Source organism: Onychostruthus taczanowskii, unplaced genomic scaffold (genome assembly GCF_017590055.1).
Source record: "Onychostruthus taczanowskii isolate IOZ18803 unplaced genomic scaffold, ASM1759005v1 scaffold5, whole genome shotgun sequence".
NCBI classification, from domain to species: domain Eukaryota; kingdom Metazoa; phylum Chordata; class Aves; order Passeriformes; family Passeridae; genus Onychostruthus; species Onychostruthus taczanowskii.
The window spans coordinates 1,752,042-1,772,927 of record NW_024502568.1 but is presented as its reverse complement, the minus strand read 5'-3'; the positions used below and the strand labels follow the sequence as shown (position 1 = coordinate 1,772,927).

Here is a 20,886-nt window from a genome sequence, read left to right as displayed (position 1 = left end):
TTCACTTGTAACAGTCCCTGATTTAAATGTCAGCTTTCTTAGCAAGTGTTTGTCTGTTTATTATTAGTTAAATGTGACAGAAGGTTTCTGGAATACATTTTTACCACAGCTTCATTTGTGCCATCCTCCCAGCCTGAAATATCCCTTACAGTATTATACAAGCAAAAAAAAAACAAAAACCAAAACCAAAAACAAAAAAAAAAAAAAAACCCAACAAAACAACAAAAAACACAGTAAAAACTTTTCAGTGAAATAGAACCCCAACATATGCTTTAAAAAAAACCAAAACAGCACCACTTCAGAATAATGAAGAGAACTTTGGTAGGTCGTGGCATTTCTAACACAAAAAGGAACATGAATTAATAGGTTAATGACTCATCTACACTCACAAGAGAGTTTCACTGAACTGGTTTCCACTCTCTCCACTGAAGCAGCATTGTGGAGTGTTTCAGTCCTGAGCCACCAGACAAATCCTGGGCAGAGCAACGACTCTCTCTGGCCTTGCTGTGTAATAACACGGTCACAGGAAACTGGCTGCACTTCATGATGATATATGCAAATAAAGAAGAGCATTTCTGAGTCTCCCACCATATTCCTACAAGAGCATCCTACAAATTGGTGGCCCAGATAAACAAAGCTGGCTGCACTGTGGTCACAGTCCCTTTCCCTTGAAACTGGACACAAAGGCACCACCAGCACAGCTCAAGGGAGCTGCAGCTGTTAAGGGAGCACTGAAACCCTGCTGGAAGTGACTTATGTTGGGACTTACCTGTGGGAGAAGTGCCAGTGCAGTGGGTGGTCCAGGCATCCAAATCAGCTCTCCAGAAGTCAGATCCTTCAGGCTTCTGCCATTTTGAGAGATTGTCCCTTACTCTAGGCATCCCAAGGCTTACCTCTTTCAGCAGCACGGGCTCTCAGTAGCTGTATTTCCAGGAATTAAGGTGTCTGCAGCTGGCAGCAAGGAAGCAAGAATGGATTCCCATTGGTCACAAAGACCATGAATACTGTTAACAGCCTGTGGCACATCCAAAGTCCATGCGAATGAAGAAATGGAAAAAAAACGTCACTTTGCCCACAAGTGAGCTCACACAAAAGACAGGATAGTACCATTAAAAAACAGATGAATCCTCAAGAAGGACTCTCACTAATAAGATTTCAAGCGCAGCCCTATTATGCAATCCATATGAAATCTGTTGCAGCCTGGCAATGAAGAAACATTAAATGCATGGTGGTCAAACTTTTTTTTTTTTCTTTTTTATTTAAAATATCATTATAACCAACTGACATACTAGATAACAATGTATACATTCCAGTGGTGCACATGTAATGACCTGTGGTATGAATGAGTTAAAAAAACCCCACAATGTTCTCAGTAATGCCCACCAACAGCTTATTTGGAGGGAATAAAAGAAAAGCAGAAAAAGGTATCAAATGTGGGGAAGAAAAAAAATTAGTTTTCCCCAGTATTTTTAATGGTGTATCTTCCCCTTCGTATTTCTTGGGACATAATAAAATTAAGAATATACTTCAAGAAGGGCAGAAGGAATGATCACAATAATTGGGGTGGGATTTTTTTCTCAACTTTAGTAATAAAAGTTAAAGAACTCTCAAAAATAGACTAGATATTGGGCCTACAAAAGTAATTCATCTGTATGCAAAGCTTACCAAGAATTATTCCTTTTGTAAAATGTAAAGGATGAGCTGACATTACTAGTAAGCTATTTTTACCCTACAAAACCAGACTACAATAATAAAATCACCAATTTACAGCTAACACAATAATCTAGATGTACATTACTGTACACAGGCTATATTATATATTACACATGAACATCTTACGTGAAATAGATAAGAAATGTACTGATATTGTCTCAACATCGGCCAATAGGTTTGTTTTTCTAAAGGAGGTGTATTTTCTATTCACATTCAGTGTAGTTCCAATAGCAAGGGTTAGCTTTGCTTAAGAAACGTAGAAAGTTTGTGTGAGGTAGTTCAAGAAAACCTAGCTTAAATTTTGAACTGCAGAAATAGAAACACAACGTGATCTGATTTTTCACACATATCTGTAACACGGACATACAAAGGGAAGGGAGTGAGAGAGACCACTTAAAATATTATTATCCAGTGCCCTTAACTAAGAATAAATTAAATTAATTGAAAATTTGGGTAGGCAGTACAGTCTTATCACACTGCTTCAATAAAAACCTCTTTCTAATTCTGCTGAAAAATACAGAGAGGCTCTCCTTCAACTGCTCCAAACCACTGACAGGAAAATAAAATGTAACAGTATGGACAAGCTGCTGCCAAAAGCAAATAAAAACAGATCAAGAAACTGTAATTCACTCCCTTTAGCAACATGAAAAAGTAAGACCTAGTATAAGCTTAACCTTCTTCCCCCCTTTTGCCCATTATCTTTATCAAGCAACATTTACTATCATACTCTTCCGATTATTGGCTGGGTAGGACCATCCTCCTGTAGGAGGTTGTTGACATTTTCCTTCATGCACTGCACTGCTGAATGCTCCATCCATCCATCCATCCCTCCCTACAGAGCTGCAGCCCAGGTGCTCAGTGCTGGCCCCACCAGCCCTGGGCAGCAGGGCCCTACTGGCACAGCTTGTGCTGGGGACACAGGGCACTCCCACCACACCACTGGCGCTGATGCTATGTTCACCTGGAATTCCTGCCCAGAAAGATGCTGCTGCATCTCGCACAGTAAAAGTTCTTCAAAGCTAACAGCCCAAGCTTGGCCAGGGCACAGTGCCACGTGTGCTCAGCCGAGCACTGACCCAGGCTGAGCGTGTTCCACCAGGCAGTTGTGCTTGAGGAGCACAGCCGCTCACACACAGCTACACATCCGCTCTGCCGCACTGTCTTGCGCCAACAAAAGACTTCCCAGCACAGCACCCCAGTACACTCTAAGCGTACTAATTCCCCCCCACCCCATCTCTATTTCAATTTCTTGAACAACCTACTTCTACAGAAGGAGAGTGCTGCTTTACCCTTGCTGCATGCCACAGCTTGGCCCAGAGAAGGCAGAATTCAATCTCACTATTAATGCCCAACTTTGAATCTCACCTGAGGTAAGATAGCTCATGGTAATTCAATCCATATCAACCCCCAGTGGATTGGAATGGCCTTAGAAAGTTGCATGCACTTGAGTGAAGCCTGTTGTCTTGAGAAGATTCCAAATCAAAGTCTAAAATAAAACTTAACAATACTTTAAAATTGTACAGTGTATTGTACAGCATTTAATCTAACAACAGACAAAAACAGCTGAATTCCAGTTACCCATTTGCTTGCTATCTGTGGCAGTGTACACCTATCTGAAAAAAGCTTATATTTCAACAAATAAAAAGGGAAGTTAAGAATAGGATGCTGTTGTGATAATTTCATTACTGGATATGATTTTGTCTTTGAAATTTGTCATCACTTAATTTGCCTAAAATAAAAGCAACTGAAAAAAAGAAAAAGCAACACTCCTGTGAAGATGGTGCCAAAAGTGAACTCTTGGTTTCCACAGGCAAAGCTCTGACCCTACTGAAGCAATACCTTTAAGCACAGCTTGCTCACACACTGCAACAGGCTGCACTGGGCAGTCCCACACATTCACTAACCTTGCCTTGAAAGAAGAAAAGCTCAATTCTCCTTAGCATATATGAGCTCAGTTTAGTTACTATATATTTTGGACACTGGAAAGTGATAGCAAAAATATTTTAAAGTTTCAAAATATTTAAATCATCACTGCAATCCAGAGAGGTCTAAAATAAATTTAAATACAAACTGTATTTGCCAATTTATTTTTAACAACACTGAGAGTCATCAGAAGTTACTTTTGTCTTGACTTCATTACACTGTGCTGACCACACCATCACTTGACCCTATATAACAAAGGAGTATCTTTGTTTGAACAAAAATTTTGGCTTAATTCACAGCTTAAACTTTGATAAAAAATTACAAAATAGACTGTTCCATTGGTCTCTGTTCAACATTTTCTACATTCCAGTGCTAGATGAATCCAAACTTGTCCTGCCTGTTCTGAGGTAATATACAGTTTGGCAGGATCCTGCAAAAATAATTACCTTAACAAATGTGGCTTAGAAAGGCAATATTGCAATATCAGATATAAGCGAGGAAAGCAAAATTACACGCACACAGCACTTACCAGCAGTCTAGCCAGGCCAGGAAAACAACTGTGTAGTTTATCAATTTAGTTATCTTTCAGACATTACCATTCCTTGCAAACCTGCATGTTTTTTAAAAAGACATGTTGGACGTTACTATCACTTTTGTTTTTCTAAAACTTACTGCAAAGACAAATTTTCCTCTTTCAGTTAAAACTTCAAAAATATGCTTATTTAACCCAACAAGCAGAAGGAACCACACTGAAGACCACTAGTCACTCCTAGATGACCTCTGCAGGCAGTTACATTATTTGCTTATGCTCAGCGCCTGGCAAGACTTCTGTATCTTTTATGTCCATTTTTGTGAGCTTTACTAATTTGAATTCCTCTTCACATTCTAATTCACTACACAAAATATGCATCTACACAAGGCAATCAATTATACAGCCTAGCCTCACTAAAAATCTGCATTTTCCAAAGAAATAAATTCTGAATGATTGTTTAACTCATACACAAACTTAAGTCAGTTATACATAAATCATTCTGTAAATATAAAATGTAAACAGTTAAAATACTTCTGTGAGGAGCAGCACCATCTTACATGACTTTTATTAACTGTTCTATATATCTCAATATATCTTTTGTTTAAAAAGTGTATTGAAACCTGGAGCTTCGTTGATGAAAACTACTGAATATTTATGACTTAAAATGAACCACTGCTAAGATTTCTGCTACACTGATCTCATGGTGAAATAAAAGAGATAAATATTAATTTATACAGCACTACTTCTCCCCCCTTTGGATGGCATATATTGCTCAATTAATGCATTAGCTACAGAAATCCTGAGGTTCTCCTACCACTTCATGGTTTTTAGTAATCAGTTACTTTTGGTGGAGACAGAGTAGCTGAAGTTTTGCCCCTATTGCATCCATGTCATTCCCTCTTTGACCCAAAAATCACTTGCCTTAGTAGACAAAACTAGTAAGAACCAGAACTCCCAAGAATCACATCTCACATGAAAGTATAGTTACAGCATATTCATATTCCCTCTTGTCAGTCTAAACATTCTGGATACACTTCATTTTGTGTGTACAAAAACAGGCTACGAGCTAGAAGTAAACAGTTTATTGGCATTGCAATGTATTATTCATGAAATATCCTCATGTTTTATGGTGATCACAAGATTTGGCATGCCACAACTCTGCAGAAAACATCACATTACTCTGCTAGGCTGGATATTTCTGCAGCTTTGAAGATATGCTTTGCTCTCTTAAGTTCATAAACCCATTCAGATATTGTTACTTTGCAAAGGTTTTTTTCTGTTTCTCTAAAAAAACCCCCTCACTAATTGTTGCTTTTGCTGAAGTACTAGAGGCAAGTGGCCAGAATAAAAGAGGATTTTGTTCACTACCCAGCACCACAGTAGTATGCCTGAAACTACAGCTGGCTGCACGGAATTCTCTCCCCCTCCACCTGGACACAGATTTATGACCAAGCATAAAACTTTGAAGGATATCATGAACAAAACATCTGGAATAAATTCTAATTAAAAAATTGAAAACCTATAAAATCTTAAATAATTCATCATATGGTAATGAACAACATTAATATGTGCTTTGATAAAACAAATCTTACAAATTCAGTAAAAAAAGATCAGCAGCATAATAGTAAAGCAAATATGCAGATTTTAAAACCACAATAAAAATTACCAGGTTTAATATTTTACAGTTAATTACAGCAAAAAAGTGGCTGCTTATAACACAACTTACAGTTTGAAATTACAGCACTTTATGATGAACTCCATGATTATTTTTGAAAAAACACTCAAAAATACCACCAATTTTTAAAAGTGCCCTATTAATGACTAAAAGGACCCCCCTCCCACCCCCCAAAAGACCAAGTAGTCATCTACAGCAACCCAGAGGTCCAGCTGAGGTTTCTAGACTGCTGTCTGTATCAGAGGCCAATGTTGGATCTGTTGACATTGAAGACACATCATTGACAGATGACGATGAAGATGGGTGTTGAGAGCCATTGATCACTGCTGCACCTGTGCTATGAGAAACAAAACAGCAAATCAGTTGCAGATACAGTTGCACAGTTCAGTACTTGCATTAGTCTGTCTCCTCCTAATGGCTGTTACTTTTCCCTGTTTTTCTTTGAAAGTTTGAAAAGATGTGTCTCAATCCACTGTCAAAATAAATAAAACACACAACTCTTTAATGTGGGGCTTACAACAGATGGTGTGTCAGGAACTGAAATAAATGAAATATCAATTACACAGGGACAATGATATAGGGATTGAACAGATCAATAAAATGATGCCAGCCCTGAATATTCCACTCAAAAATACAATGTCTCAGTTCAAGTGCCCTATTTTTGAGTTAGGTTATTTTTGTATGTCTTGATCAGCTTTACTCTCTCCTGACCTAAAACTCAGTGGAGCCTTGTACTGTGCTTTTATTGTAACCAACCTAAAGGGGCTGGTTGGCCACGTATAACCCCGTTCTTGGTTCTCTCCTCCAGGTCCATGACTTCCTTGTATATCAACTCTGAAAATGCAGAGAAGTGAAGGAAAAAAAATTAATTTGCAACCCTAAGACTAGATCAATAATACATCTCCCATTAAAACGTCCACTCTAAATTTCATAGGACTATTACTGCTCAGAATTAGTTTTGAATCACAGATTATAGGCTACACAACAATTGGCAAGTGATATAAAAAAGTACATTCTTTTCTGTTGAAGCTACAGTGGCCTGGGACTCTTGAGAACACACTGGCATCGCTCTTGGGCTCTTTTATTCTGGGTGCTTTGAGACCTGAGGCCAAGCTGAGTCCTAAGGCCCACTCAGTTTTTATCAATGACTTCTTTGTTAAGGGAAACTCTATCAGCAGTCTTCAAAGGAAGAGCTAGGAACACTTGAAGACTTGTCCTTCTAAGTCAGCATAACATAGCTCAAGCTTCTGTATCTTTTTCAACTGTAGCAGCTTGTCCAGAAGAGTTACCCTCCCTACAAATGCTGTCCTGCAGACTGCAAAAGGTGACTGAGATGAGCAGGTCTTTAGTTCACTCCAAAGGTTCATCTCCTTTGCAGGAAAAGTTTGTGTCCCAACAATTGAGAGGCTGTGCAGCATTGGTCTGTTCGCCTGACATCCAAGCAGATGAAGTAAATACTATTAGGTTGCTCAGAAGAACTTGAATAACAATAATCACCATGGCCCAGCATACTCCCAAAAGGCTTATTATAGGTTAAACGCCTTTCTCACCTTTCCACTCTTCTATCGTGTGCTCCCTCTCATCTAACTGCTTATCTGGTATCTTTGGTGGAGGCTGAAAAACAAAACTAACTCATCATAGAGCAATCAAAAGGGATATAGAACCAGTATAAATTAAAAATGAAAGTAACCATTCAGAACATGAACCCGATTTAAAAATAGTATTTACATGACTATATATCCACTCATACTTGGACTTAGCCTGTTTTTTAGATGCTACCACAGTCTTTAAAGTTCTTCTGATTAACAAATTTGCTTACATTACTGTAATAATTAACAGAGAACCAGTCTGGTAGAAGAGCTCCTAAGTGCAGCAGTGTCCAGCACAAGCAGCTCGTTTTAGCTACTGTTAATTACTAAATTTTCTATCTAGCCATTACAGAGCAGCAGAATTGTAATTGCTCTGTCTACATCAAGTAGCTTTTTCTATTCTTCGTGGCCATCACCAAATTTTTCTTTTTAAAAAAATAACTTTTCTCATAAGCTGAAATTATTCTGAAACTAATTTCCCAAGGAAAAAAATTATATTAATCGCTTTGTTCATTAGTTTTAGTAACTGAAAGTTACTGAAAACTGTAAGTTGCTGAAACACTTATTTCTAGTTGAAGAATAGTATCAATTCCCACAATTAATTTCACTTCCCCAAGAATAAATACCTCAGAACCCCATCAAGGGCAATCAAATCACACTGAAACAACTGAAGCTCAGTACATTAGAACCCTATAGAAAATATTTCAGATGCATGATTACATATATTCAGGAGATGATAGGCAATTATATACCAACACAGAGATACATGAACACAGGGACAGGTACCTCAGCCCATTCCTGATGTTCTTTCTAATAAGCACATCTATCAATGTCAATAAAAACAATTATGGCTCAGTTAAGCTTTTAATGAAATGTGAAACAATCTTTTGTCAAGCAGTTGCACCAAGCATCACAGCAAGATGGCTTCATACAGCAGATTCCTAAGCAGAGACCTAAAACAAGAACTTACAGCTTCTGCTTCTGATGGATCATACCAAACATTGATGTATGGGTGCTGCAGGGCTTCATCCACAGAGATTCTTTTAGAAGCATCTATAACCAGCATTTTTGATAACAAATCTCTTGCTTGACTTGCTGCAAAAATAAAATTTTCTGTTTAGATTACTGCCATATAAAAAACACATAACACAGTGTTTCAAACTTTTAAAGAGAAGGGTCAGAGTAATCAAGTTCTAATTACATGTCTGTGTAACCCTCACATAATATGAGGTTTAGGTGAGTGGTCCATTTGATGGCAAAAAAACCTGAAGAGAATGACACAGGTGGGAAAGGGGTCAAGCATGTTTCATTATCCATTTTCAGCATACAGTGTCCCTTGTTGTGACATCCTTATGTGAAACAGCTCAGGTGGCAATGCAGCCTTGTCTCGAATAGCAGCAGGCAAGCACCTACTGCCCCTTTCTGTCACATGCTTTTAGTCACAGAGAACACCATAAGGGACTCCACCGAGTAGGTGGCCTTTAGAACCAGTAGTCACTGAAGTAACTACAGGGTATCTATGTATTATGAACATAAATTCCTTATTCTCATCCCTAGAGAATGAAGATCTGCTCTGCCTAAACGATTTCTATTCCAACCTCCCCCCACTTTTCTCTAAACTTGTGTTGGCATCTGTCATTAAGAGGAATATAGATATTTACATGTCTTTATAAAGACAGCTCCAAGAATAGGAGCTGCCTCATGAAGATATGAAAGTGGCGGCAAACGCATGTCAGCACATTCATCCACTCTCATGATATAAATATTTAGAACCCAAGCAGGATGATTCTATAGTGAATAAAACTAAGCTATATTTCTGTTGAATATATCACAGTTTAAAAACTTTTAAAACATACAACACACAGAAGACAGACTTTACCTTTAAGTTTATTGTGTTCGGAGTCAGCTGGGAAAAGGACATCTGGAAAGAGTTTTTCAAAACTATATCCAGCATATTTAGGTCTGTTCTCCACATAAGTTCGGACTGTAGGCTGTAATTTCTTCATAAATTCGGGACATGGTGTTCCTAGCTGCTCTATAACTTTATTCCATTGATCAATATCTAAGGTTATACAGCTAAGAAAAATACTTTGTACTTTTCTGCTACAAAGTTATGTTAAAACCACATGAAATAACAAACAGAAAAAAACGAGGAAATTATAATAAAGTATCAAGTTCATCATCATGATTTAGGACTACTTTCTTACATGATGAAACAAAGCAAGACTATGATAGTGTAGTCAAGGCAACACGTATTTCACTCAAAATTATTACTGGCTAGCAAAGGATATAATTCTGAGAAACAGAATATTAGAAGAATCACAAAATATTTAAATACAACAAATTTAACTTAAATCCTTGTCTGGGTCCTGGAGAACTCGCTCCCTGATCTGAACACACATTGGCAGCAGTCACCGAGGCACTCCTGAGAATGACCCCAAGTGGGTGCTTTGTCCTTCGTTCTCATCTTGGCACCTCAGCCCAGTCCTGGGCCACGTCTCACCAAGGACGTGCAACACTCAGCACCAGTGGGCACACCAAGGCTTGGCCCACACAGGTCAGTGACAATATTGTCAGGGACTTGAATGAAGTTAAAGAGTTTCAAGGATGCATAAGGAACATCTTAACTGAGAAGTTTACACACTGTAAAGGGGAGACTGACCACTTCAGGGCAGAAGAATTTTATGCATTTTACTGAAACAAAAAAAAGTAAAATTTGGCTCAGGAATTCCTAGTTGCAGATGGTTAAATACTGGGGGAGAGCTCAGATAAAATTTTATATACACTAATTCACATTCTCCCCAACATTTTCTCTTTGGCTACCATTGAAGAGCGAATACCAGGCTACCCAAATCAACAGTGGGTTGAAGCAGAACCTCTCTTACAGGCTTAAAACTCAACATCAGATCTCTGCATAAGGATTTTCAAGCTCTGCTGAGCTTTAGTACAGGCCTTGACAAAAGGAACTATTTACGTTGTATGGCACCAAGTCTAAATTGAAAAGCCATGCCAGCAAACCAGATGCATAAAGCAAAGCATGGTGCAGCTCATGCAATGACAGAGCTGTGTGAAAGTAAGGATGCTCTGGATGCCTTACCATGGCTCAAAAATCTCAACCCCATTTTAACCCCTAAATGGTAATACATTCATTTTTAAACAATAACCTGTACCAAAAGCAGGAAACATTTCTGATGACATCTAAAAAAAAAAACCCAATGTAAGTAACAGTAAAACAAATAGCATATCAAAGTCCAATAATTTTCACTAATTTTAGCGAAGATCTAGAGGTTTTAGTTCTGTTTGTTTGGAGCAGACTCTTTGTCTAAAATACTGTTCACACGACAACCCATATAGACACCACTAAACCATTAATGGAATAGAAAGAGAGAAATACCAGGTATTTCTGAAAGCTCCTTGCAGGATCATTTCTGCATACAGAAAATAAATCTCCAGAGTGTAACTAATGAAGATGGTTAGGAATTTTGGTAAACATTCTCTATAAAATGCAAAGAATAGTAACTACTAACATGCTCAGGCACTAAACAAGATTAGTAAATTACTACATAAAAATGAATTCCAAAGTAAAACCCAATGCATATGAACCAAGAAAACACCATCTAAACAAAAGGAAGTCTGCCTTAAGTGTGACAACATTCAAAAGTAATGGAGAGGGACTATATTACATTGGAAAAAGAAAAGAAGAGGGGGAAAAAAGGAAAAAGAAAAAAATAAGTCTGTTTGCCCAAGTGGTATGCAATGAACTTGCAAACTGGTATTTGAAAAGGTAGTCTAAAACCAGTATTTTAAAAATTAGAACCACCTTAATCTGGAATTGTATCACTGCAGTATCTTTTGACCTTTTACAACTACATCCCAGGCCAAGGGTAAGGATACGATCTGTACCAGGAAATAAAACACCACCTTTGATCATTTCTCCCATGATGCACCCAACTGACCAAATGTCAACTGAAAACAAAATGCAATGATATTAACAAAAAAGATAGTTATTAAAATAAAATAAATAAAAATATCCAGACACACACACACATGAAGTGACTATAAAAAGCATGTGCAATGAAAATGAGTGAAGGTGAATGTATGCTAACTACAGGACCAGCAGAGACTATGTCCTACTGCTAGGTGCAGCCTGAATATAAATGATTTTTTTTTAAGTGTATCACAAGAAAAATCCATATTCATTTAATAGAAAAAAACAAAAACTTGTACAATATGCATCTTCATGACACAACATCAATAAGAATGTTAATCACTTCCTAACTAATTCAACCTGCTGCAGCAGCACAAGGATACAGTCCCTTCCTGGAAAGAGGATTTTGTGGCAAACCATTTCGCCCATAATGCACCCCACAGACCATAAATCCACTATGTTTGTAGCACAAAAAGAAGGAAAAGCAAAGCAAACGGTCATTTAAAATTAAAAGAAGCATAACATGACTGCATCCTATAAACTGCAGAGACAGCACAGAAAGAAGAGCAAGTCTTTGTATTAACCAATGAAAACAGTTTAACATACACCATGTGTAAGGATTAGCTTTTAACTGTCTCAAATACAAGGCAGAAAAACATCCTTTTGTTTAATATAGTGCTAGAGCAAGAGCTTGAGCAGAGAGAGAGAGACACGGATCAAGCACAGTAAAGCACTTCTCCAAGGCAGGAGGCTTCCAAGTTACCTCTACCAAGGGAATAGATTCAAGCACCAAAGACAGATTGATTCCTTCAAAGTAATTCCACTGTAATTGTAGGAATAAATCTAAAAGTAACTAAGTAAACTGACTGCAAAAATACTGCCTATTGAAACAAGCTTTTAAAGAGAATTACATAGCAATTACAACTTGACATCAAGTATTTCCTAGAAGTCATTACCATGCATCTCTCTCTCGCTTTAAATAAAAAGCAAACAGAATCAGTAAAAGATCACTTAGAATTTTAGAGGATCAGTTAATGACAATGTTAGTATGCTCCTAGATTTTCAGTTCAAATAATTTGTTTTAAAATATGTCTCCAGTTACGCTGAAATAACACTTTATACAAAAGAAAAACTTAAAAGCAATTTTTAAAAAATGAAATATGCATTTTCTACATTACCTTAAAATAAATCACTCAGAAGACAAAGATGCACAAGTTTACTTTGTACAGGTAAGCCAATTTTTTTTGCTGTTACTTTCAGAAGTATTGTTAATTCCATATGCAAAAGTTTTCTTGAAGTCATAACAATGAAATTTTAATATTATAATACTTTTATGTCAAATATGACACTGGAATTTCAATTAAGCAAATAACAGGGGGAATTAAGTGACAACAATAGTATAGTGATAATTACATGTAAATGTTCTGAAGGAGCTCAACAATGTCAAGCAAACAATATTGCTTATTTTCCAATATTCCTTCTCCTTTATTTATTAAAGTTCCTCTAAAATAGTATCTAGATAATATGATAGGAGATCATAGTTGTGCATATTAATAGGTCAAAATTAAGGGCCTTGCTCATTTAAAAAAATATGATCAACACCTTAGTTTAGTGCTCTTTTTCCTTTAAAAACTTTTTTTCAAATACTTAAGTACATATTATTTGGCTTAGAGACCCAAAGAAGCCAAGTTTTGCCTTTGACTTTTTAAATAAAATTCTGAATGTTGACTTTTTGATCTGCAAACAACCTGCTGCCATCACAACCCAAAATACACTCAAATCTCTTGTAATTAGCTTGTGTCCAACATGATAAAGTTACCATTCTTCTGGTATCCCTACAAAACCAAATTTGAGATGTTTTGTGGTGTTTTGATTTGCTGCTTTCAACAAATCAAACAAAAACCTAACTACAGGTCTCTAACTTTTGTAGCAAACTGAACCAACGCTACTGTGAATACTTTTTCAGAAGACAAAAATCTCATTACAGATTTGAAAAATATTTTTTAAAAATCTATTGCTGTCATAAGGAGTCTATTTTATTCCTAAGCCTGTGAAGTGAACTTACTGATTTTTGTAATTCTAGGAGAAAAAATACCATGTGAAAATGTTTAAACCAAATCTACCTAGTAGGAAACGTAAAAGTAGTTGTTTCATAGTGTTTAGGGCTTTCCCTGTTTTTCAGTGTTGCCTACCTGATAATCACGGACATAACAGTGCATAAATCTGTTAAGGAGCATGTGCATGAGTAGTTCTTTAGTTGGCTTCTTAATGTGACACCTCCAATCATCCTTCTGTAACAAACCCTACATAAAAGTTAACTCTATGTATTTGTTTGGGCTCCCTAGTTTTTAAAACAATTAAAGATTTTGTATCTGTGTAGTATAGCACCAAAAAAATGTTACCCTGCAGTACATTATCTCAGTCATCAAAATATATATTGCAATCCTCCCACAAGTTCAGCAGGGCACAAACAGGCAACTGCCAGACACCCATGTAACCATTACAAAACTGTCGATTTTCAATATTTAACTCCACACTAAGTAAGTTCACAGTGAGTTTAACTTTGGGTGTGATGGGCTACAACAGGCATCAATACTAACAGGTGAGGCTCCTGGAGAGCCCATGGCTCTTACTGTAAGTGCATCCTTGATACCCATGTCCCTGCCATGGCAGCTCAACAAACTCCTTGGCAGAGAAGACTTGAGCTCACATAAACTGCCTTTTAATGAGAGCACTACGTATGGAAATGCAACTGTCTTTGGACTCACTCTATACATTTACATTCTCCAGAAGTGCCACTCTCATTTCAGTCACCATGTATTTGGCTTTGTGAAGACATGATACCTTTTCAAATGAAAGTAAATTATTATTTATGATGCACAACAGAACTCACGCTTCTGTAAGGAACAGGATTGTCACAAGCTTGACAGGTTACTCTAGAACACAATCTATCTAAGCCCAGCAGTGGAAAGAACGTTTCACACTTTTGCAACCCAAAATTACTTATTATTTAATAGAAAAATTTAAACTGGGCAAGCTGAGTTAGAAAAGGTCTGACTTTATCAATTCCTTCTGTAAGGCAGCTGCATGACTCACTACTACAACTTTAGGTACTTTTCCTTAATGTCCCTTAAATAGCCAATATAAAGTTTTGGGGGAAGAAAAGACAAAATTAAATTTGCAAATCTAAAAAACTTTAGGAATTAAATAACTAACTTGCTGTACTCAGCCTGTGACTCATAAATTACAGAAAAAACAATCATGGAGGACATTTGAAGAAATGTAGGTTCTCTCATGCACACTAACAATCTAAACAAATAAATATCTCAGTCTTGCAACAGAGATCCACTCTCATTCCTCTGAGTTGGCTTCTTTCATTGCTAGCACCATTCACACACAGCCTGAAGTCACTGGCTGCAATGGTATGCAGTTGCCAGGCAGGTCTGCAGACTATATTAGGAATGCTGAAAGGCAGAGCAAGCCCCAGTTGTGTCAGGAGGTGAGGAGCCACAATCACATCCCCAGGACACAGCTCAGGGCCTCCCTAGAGGCCTGGCCAGCAGAGCTTGAAACACACACAGTGACCTGTGGGCACTGCCAGCCTGAGGGCTGACAAGGGAAAGCACGGAGCTGCCTGAGCACGGGGACAGCACAGCAGTGAAACAGCAGCAGGATCAGGACACTCCATTGGAGTGTCAGGAAAGACACCACACCTGGTTCTCTTAATGGGTACTGCTAGCTGTTTCCTTGCAGGTGCAATGTATATGATGACGTGTTTCTCTCAAATGACAGATCTTTTTTTTATTTTCCTGTAGAAGATACTGAGAGGCAGACTGGTCACAGAGTGAGTATGGTCAGGAGGAAGTGCATGCAAAGTAAAATTCCCTTGGAATTTGTCATGGACCTCAAGAATCTATGATGCATGTACTGTCATCTTGACAGTTTTCTCTGTATGCTTCTCTCAAGTATATTATTGAGTTTTACTTCAGCAACATTAAGAACCTAGTGCAAAAGGCTCAAAGGAGGCTGGTTTTAATAAAAAAGCAATGCCACAGTAGGCCATCTTAACTTGTTTGTTCCTCAGTAGACTTTATGCTCCCTGTCTCCTGAAATACCCAATACATTTATTTAGCATCGAATTTAGTACACATATCTGCTGAAGAATTACAATTTCTTCTTCACCAGAAATAAAGTCAGATGAAGGTACAGCAAAGTACATACTGCATATTAAGAAAATATACATCCAGTTCTTCCTGGATGTCATATAATCTACCAAGGATGTTATTTAAAATTTTTAAACAAACAAGGCCCTCAATTTCTTCTCCTATTAAATGCAAACTAATTCTAATGGGTTGAGTTGAATAAACAAATTGCTGTATCCAGAATCTGCATTTTGGTCACAAGACTAATTTATACAATTTCTACATCTTGAAAAAAACATTAACATGTAAAATGTGGTGCGCCAAACAAAAAAAATAAAGCTATGCCAAAGAAAGACTATATTTGCTGACCGTTTTCTTTGTATCCCATCCCTAGGATGACCTCTGGTGCTCTGTAGTAACGAGTCACTACATAAGGCGTCATCATAAAACTAGTTCCTGCAGTTCTGGCCAGTCCAAAGTCAAGAATCTTCAAAGTGCAGTCTGACTTTACTACTATATTACTGGGCTTTAAATCCTTTAAAAAGAAACATCATATATGACTGCTAAGACAAGCACAAAGTAGCCTGTGGTTCACATTTTAAAAAGATAATACTGCTCACATTAAATCCCATGCACACAACTAGGTTATTGCTATAACTGCAGCTTTTTTCCCCTTGCATTAATGTGCATTCAGCAGATTACAGAATTAATTCCTTTATTGTGCTTGTAGATTTATATAGCAATTAAAGAAGGAAAATAAAACCAGCATTACAAGATATGTTAGCAATGTCTGAAATAAATTGAGGTTAGTAAGAAGTGTTAGCTCTCAGGAAAGGTCTAGAAACTGCTCAATGGAACAATAATTATTACTACAGTACAGAACAGAAGTAACATGACAATTACTTGATTCAATAATCACCTTGATACAAGAATTATTAGAATTATAATGAATGTAAAAGGTTCATTTGCTAGTTGAGGTTACATTACCTCTTTTGAATCAATATATTTCTCTGGACAGAAATCTCCATGCCCGCAAGGTTTTAGTTTCAAATTTATGACTTGGTTTTATACTAAGTTTGGCAACCAAACCCAAAAAGGCACCATTGAAAAACTGCCAAAAATTAACACAATCCTTAAACTGGAGTGGAAAATGCTGACATGGCTTCAGATCATCTTGGCTAGCAACATGGCAACTACTCTCTACATTGAATCCTACTGACAATAGTGCCTTTACAACATTTATTTATACAAACACTGCACAGGCTTTCTCTGTCATCATCTCAGCAGGATCTTACACACACCTGAATGTCACAGAGTAAATATTACGGAGCAACTTCAGAATAACTTTCCAATCATAAAATCATTCACAGCACATGGGACAACACAGATAAGACTAAGATACTTCCTACACACACTCTACTGAGATTAATGAGAGAAAAACCTGAGATGTGACAGAGGACTCCAGCACTTGAGCAGTAATGACTTGATAAGTAGCCATATCTGTCTTTGTTTCTTAAAGACTTAAAGGTGGATTTCTGCCAGATTTATGCAGTTTTCATTTGTACTTGGATGGCTTTCAGCAATCTCTTCATAATGCTAAGATAACTGCATTAAAGATCGAGAGGAAACAACAAAAATAGTTCCAGAACAACAGAATTTTAATGACTAAAAGTCTTGCACACATACATATTCACACATGCATTTCCTCACAAAGACTCTGCAGACAACTTTAGCTTAAAACATTCTCAAATATCACAAATGAATTTCAGTTCTATAAGGCCTTCTGGCAATTTAATATGCATGTTTCAGATTCTGCTACAGTCCTTTTTATTACCTTTTTATTTCTACACACTTATTATTTTCAGGATGTTCATTGCAGAATGCCAGGGGCATGCTCAGGGTATTAACTACACTCATCCTCCCCAAAGCTGCAGGATTAACACTCAAAATGTTAAGAGATCTTCTCTTTGCTTACCAAATGCTGTCCATTCTTATTTCTGAACACCATGTAGCTGTCATGAAGCCTAGGATCAAAATGATGAATTGACTTACACTGCATTAAAATTCATGCAGAGATGCAAAACCTGCATCTCATATATATATATATATATCTTCTGTTGAATAAACACAAACTCAAAAGCTCTTTTGGGAGTGATAAAATTAATTAGGATGGATAAATATAACCAGAACCTATAGCAGAAAATCTCCCACTGAACCTTGAAAATGTAAAATGTCAGTGCTTAAGAAACAGATTCTTGCAGGGCCATCTCCCCATTAGCCAGACAAGGAGACAGGGACATCTCTGGAGGGTAATTCATGGCTTCTTGGGGCTTTCTCTTTCTAACAGAAGATTTGTGAAGGGCTTCCATAATTAGGCCCCTTGTTAAGTACTGAAAATTGGGCAGAATTCAGTGTTTCAGAGCCTCCATGCAAGACTAATGAGCCACTCTGTGTCCCTCAGAAAGCCAGTGAGGCACAACTCTGCAACGCTGATCATTCATCCTCAGACTGTGAAATATAAATGAACGTGTACTTCTGTATTGGCTGGAAATTGCTTCTCTGCAAAATGCTTGGAACACAGTAATATTGATTGGCCAACATCTTTTAAAGTCAGTGCAAAGTTATGGTCAAATCTTTACCCATTGATATGGCAACTAAGTTTGGCCCTACAACTTCAAGGTGAAGTTGAATGAAAGTCTTTGTGTTTGATCTCTGCCTTGTTCCATGCCTCTAGCCTGATATTTAAAAAAAAACCCCACTTATTTCTATGATAAGTAGCATCCAGTGCTATAGATTTTCATGATTTCAGTCATTCAACAAGCTTTGAAAAAGTTACTGTGATTACCACAGCTATATTAGAAGTTGAAGAACCCAATTAAAAAACATGTGAAACTACCAAAACCAAAAAAAGCTTAAAGCTTTAGAGATGACTAAAGTAGGTCATTAGATATAGCCAGAATTCATAGCTCCTTGGGCAGCCACAGTAGTGCAGGCTATGTTTAAGACGTTTCAGTAAAGTAATTAGCTTTGGACATTAAGGACTGGTGCTGAGAGCCCAGAAGAATGCTACAAAGAGTTACCACGGCAGCCACACGGTCTGTGTGACACATGCCCCTTTGCACGATATCTTCCTTGTACGCCAAGGTTTTGCCCAGCTTCCTCCACAAGGAAACAAAACTTTGACACTTTGCATCTTGATGCACAATGCACTCAGCAGGTAATGCTGCGCCTGAATATCTTCAATCTTCTAAGTCTAAGAAGTCTAAGAAGAAGCCAGCTGAAAATCTACCAGGAAGACACACAAGTGAAATGTCCTTCAAAAGCATCTGCACATGTCCTTTAAAAGCATTCATGCATACATATGGTGCTATTTACATAGCAATTGTATTTAGTTTCCTTAGGATAGTTTATCCCTGTATGATAGGAAGCATTTCAAAGACTTAACCCATATTTACAGAGCCAGGAATTCTACCCTCAAAGCTGTCTTTACTCTTGCCCAACTACCCAAGTAGATACTTCTTTTCTGTAAATGTAAAAATGTTTAAATTTACCCACAACTTCTACAGGATCAATGCCTACTTCAGAGGAGTACAAACCACCCTGAGGCAAGCACACTTTTAAAAGCTCCCTTAAGCTTGTGTTTAAGGGATCCACAGAGAGACATTCTTACTTTTCCTACTCTAGCATATACAGACAATACACTGCTCCAAAACTAAAAAAGACCTAGGAAAATCCACAGCATTAAACTTGCATACATAAATATTGAAGAGAAAACGTGAAACCACGTGTGAACCATTATTTCAGACCCACAGGCACACACATTAGAACACCACGGGCTGTCTATTTTCAGGCAATAGAGTACCACAACAGTAAGTGGAACAACCTAGTTTTGCTGAGCACCCAGAACAATGCAAAAGGCCCAAGTGACCCATCTCAAATGGCCACAAGCAGACCAAGCAGCATCAGGTACAATGCCTGGTTGCAGGCAATGCTTCTCCCTCTCTTGCCCATCTCTTCCAACACATCAGTTCAATGAAATTGCATGCAAGAAGGAAGGTTTCACCTTCATTCCCTGAGCTCCTCACTGGAATGAAGCAGCTGATGAATCCTAGAACTATGTGAGCAAAAGGAAGCAGCATTTGCCCATTCAAGCTGCATTTTCCATTCAAATAATTGTCCCTGTTTCCCTGGGTAAAAGATGGCACACTGAACAGAAGTGTCAGACTGCAGATCTAGCTTGCAGACCATTCAATACCCTAGTCACAATGTGGTGGACCACTGACCTGGACAAGCATCTTAACATAGCAATTCCTGTGGCAGCACACAAGAAGTTATAACCAGACAATCTCAAACAATTTTTAATCTATATATCATTACATATGAGATGCTCACTTGAACAGGCAACCTTAAATTCAAAATTTTTTACTAGATTGCAACACACACGTCATTTAAAAAACTGTAGTCATTTTTGCCTGTTAACCATCTGAGTGAATGATTTGTGACACACAGGTGTTATTCCAATTCCAATTCCAAGTCTTTATCATCACCATCTTATCTAGAAATTTCAAATAGTTATTCATTACTCCGCTAGTAATGGAGAAGAAATAAAATAGGCAGTTCTTTCCAAAAATGGGATTTCAGGTTTGGTTACCAAAACAATAAAGGCAGAGACACTTCCAGATATCCTTTCCTGCCATGACTACTTTAGTAGAACGTTATACAGAATTAGAGGAGGTAATGCAACTCACTGCAAAAAACTTCAGTTTGCCCTGTGCAGATCATTATCAAATCATTTAAACATTCAAAAGGCTCATTCCAGAATTACCCTGGATAAAGGTGCCATGATTTCTCTTCAGCTTTCTCTCCCTGCCTATGGGACAGGCTATGAAACACCCTTCATGCTCCTATTTCTAACTTTTTTTGTCTTTTAAATACTCAAGATAAAACCAGGTGCAATGCAAATTATACATTTCAGTTCACTTACCCTATGAATAATCCCAGCTGAATGAAGATGTTTGATACCACACAGCATTTGATAAAGAAGATAGGACATTCGTTCATGGTCCAGCTCCATCTGAATCACTTGGCAGAGATTTGCATCCATGAGCTCCATCACTATGTAGCTTACAATGAAAAAAAAGAATAATCAGATAATACTGCCATTTTACTGTATTCTCTCTCTTGATCACCTTTTCATAAAATAAATTCTCAGCTTTAGCTCAAATCTGACTTACACATCTTGAAATTCTTCCAGGGATTTTTGAGGTGTGAACACATTCAGTAGGCCGATTATCTGCAGGGAGGGGGAGAGGAAGGGTAATTGTACCACAGCAATAACAAAGTTGCAGAGTCAACATTTCAAAACTGGTAACTATCATTCTGCT

At 37.6% G+C, this 20,886-nt stretch overlaps 1 protein-coding gene across 3 annotated transcripts in view; it reads right to left on the bottom strand.

Moving 5' to 3' along the window:
• Positions 1-5,235: 5,235 nt before the first annotated feature.
• Positions 5,236-20,886, bottom strand: part of MAPK8 (mitogen-activated protein kinase 8) — a 28,795-nt gene continuing 13,144 nt past the window's right edge. For 2 of the 3 annotated variants that reach the window (XM_041415315.1, XM_041415316.1), the window contains exons 4-12: positions 20,737-20,795; positions 20,487-20,625; positions 15,872-16,037; positions 11,327-11,398; positions 9,312-9,494; positions 8,403-8,527; positions 7,394-7,457; positions 6,600-6,677; positions 5,236-6,175 (exon numbers count right to left, since the gene is read on the bottom strand). In XM_041415315.1, the coding sequence (XP_041271249.1) occupies positions 6,030-6,175; positions 6,600-6,677; positions 7,394-7,457; positions 8,403-8,527; positions 9,312-9,494; positions 11,327-11,398; positions 15,872-16,037; positions 20,487-20,625; positions 20,737-20,795 (1,032 nt within the window). In that variant the 3' untranslated portion in view covers positions 5,236-6,029. Of the gene's footprint in view, positions 6,181-6,599; positions 6,678-7,393; positions 7,458-8,402; positions 8,528-9,311; positions 9,495-11,326; positions 11,399-15,871; positions 16,038-20,486; positions 20,626-20,736; positions 20,796-20,886 lie in introns of all 3 variants that reach the window. The other variant, XM_041415317.1, reaches the window with a different exon arrangement.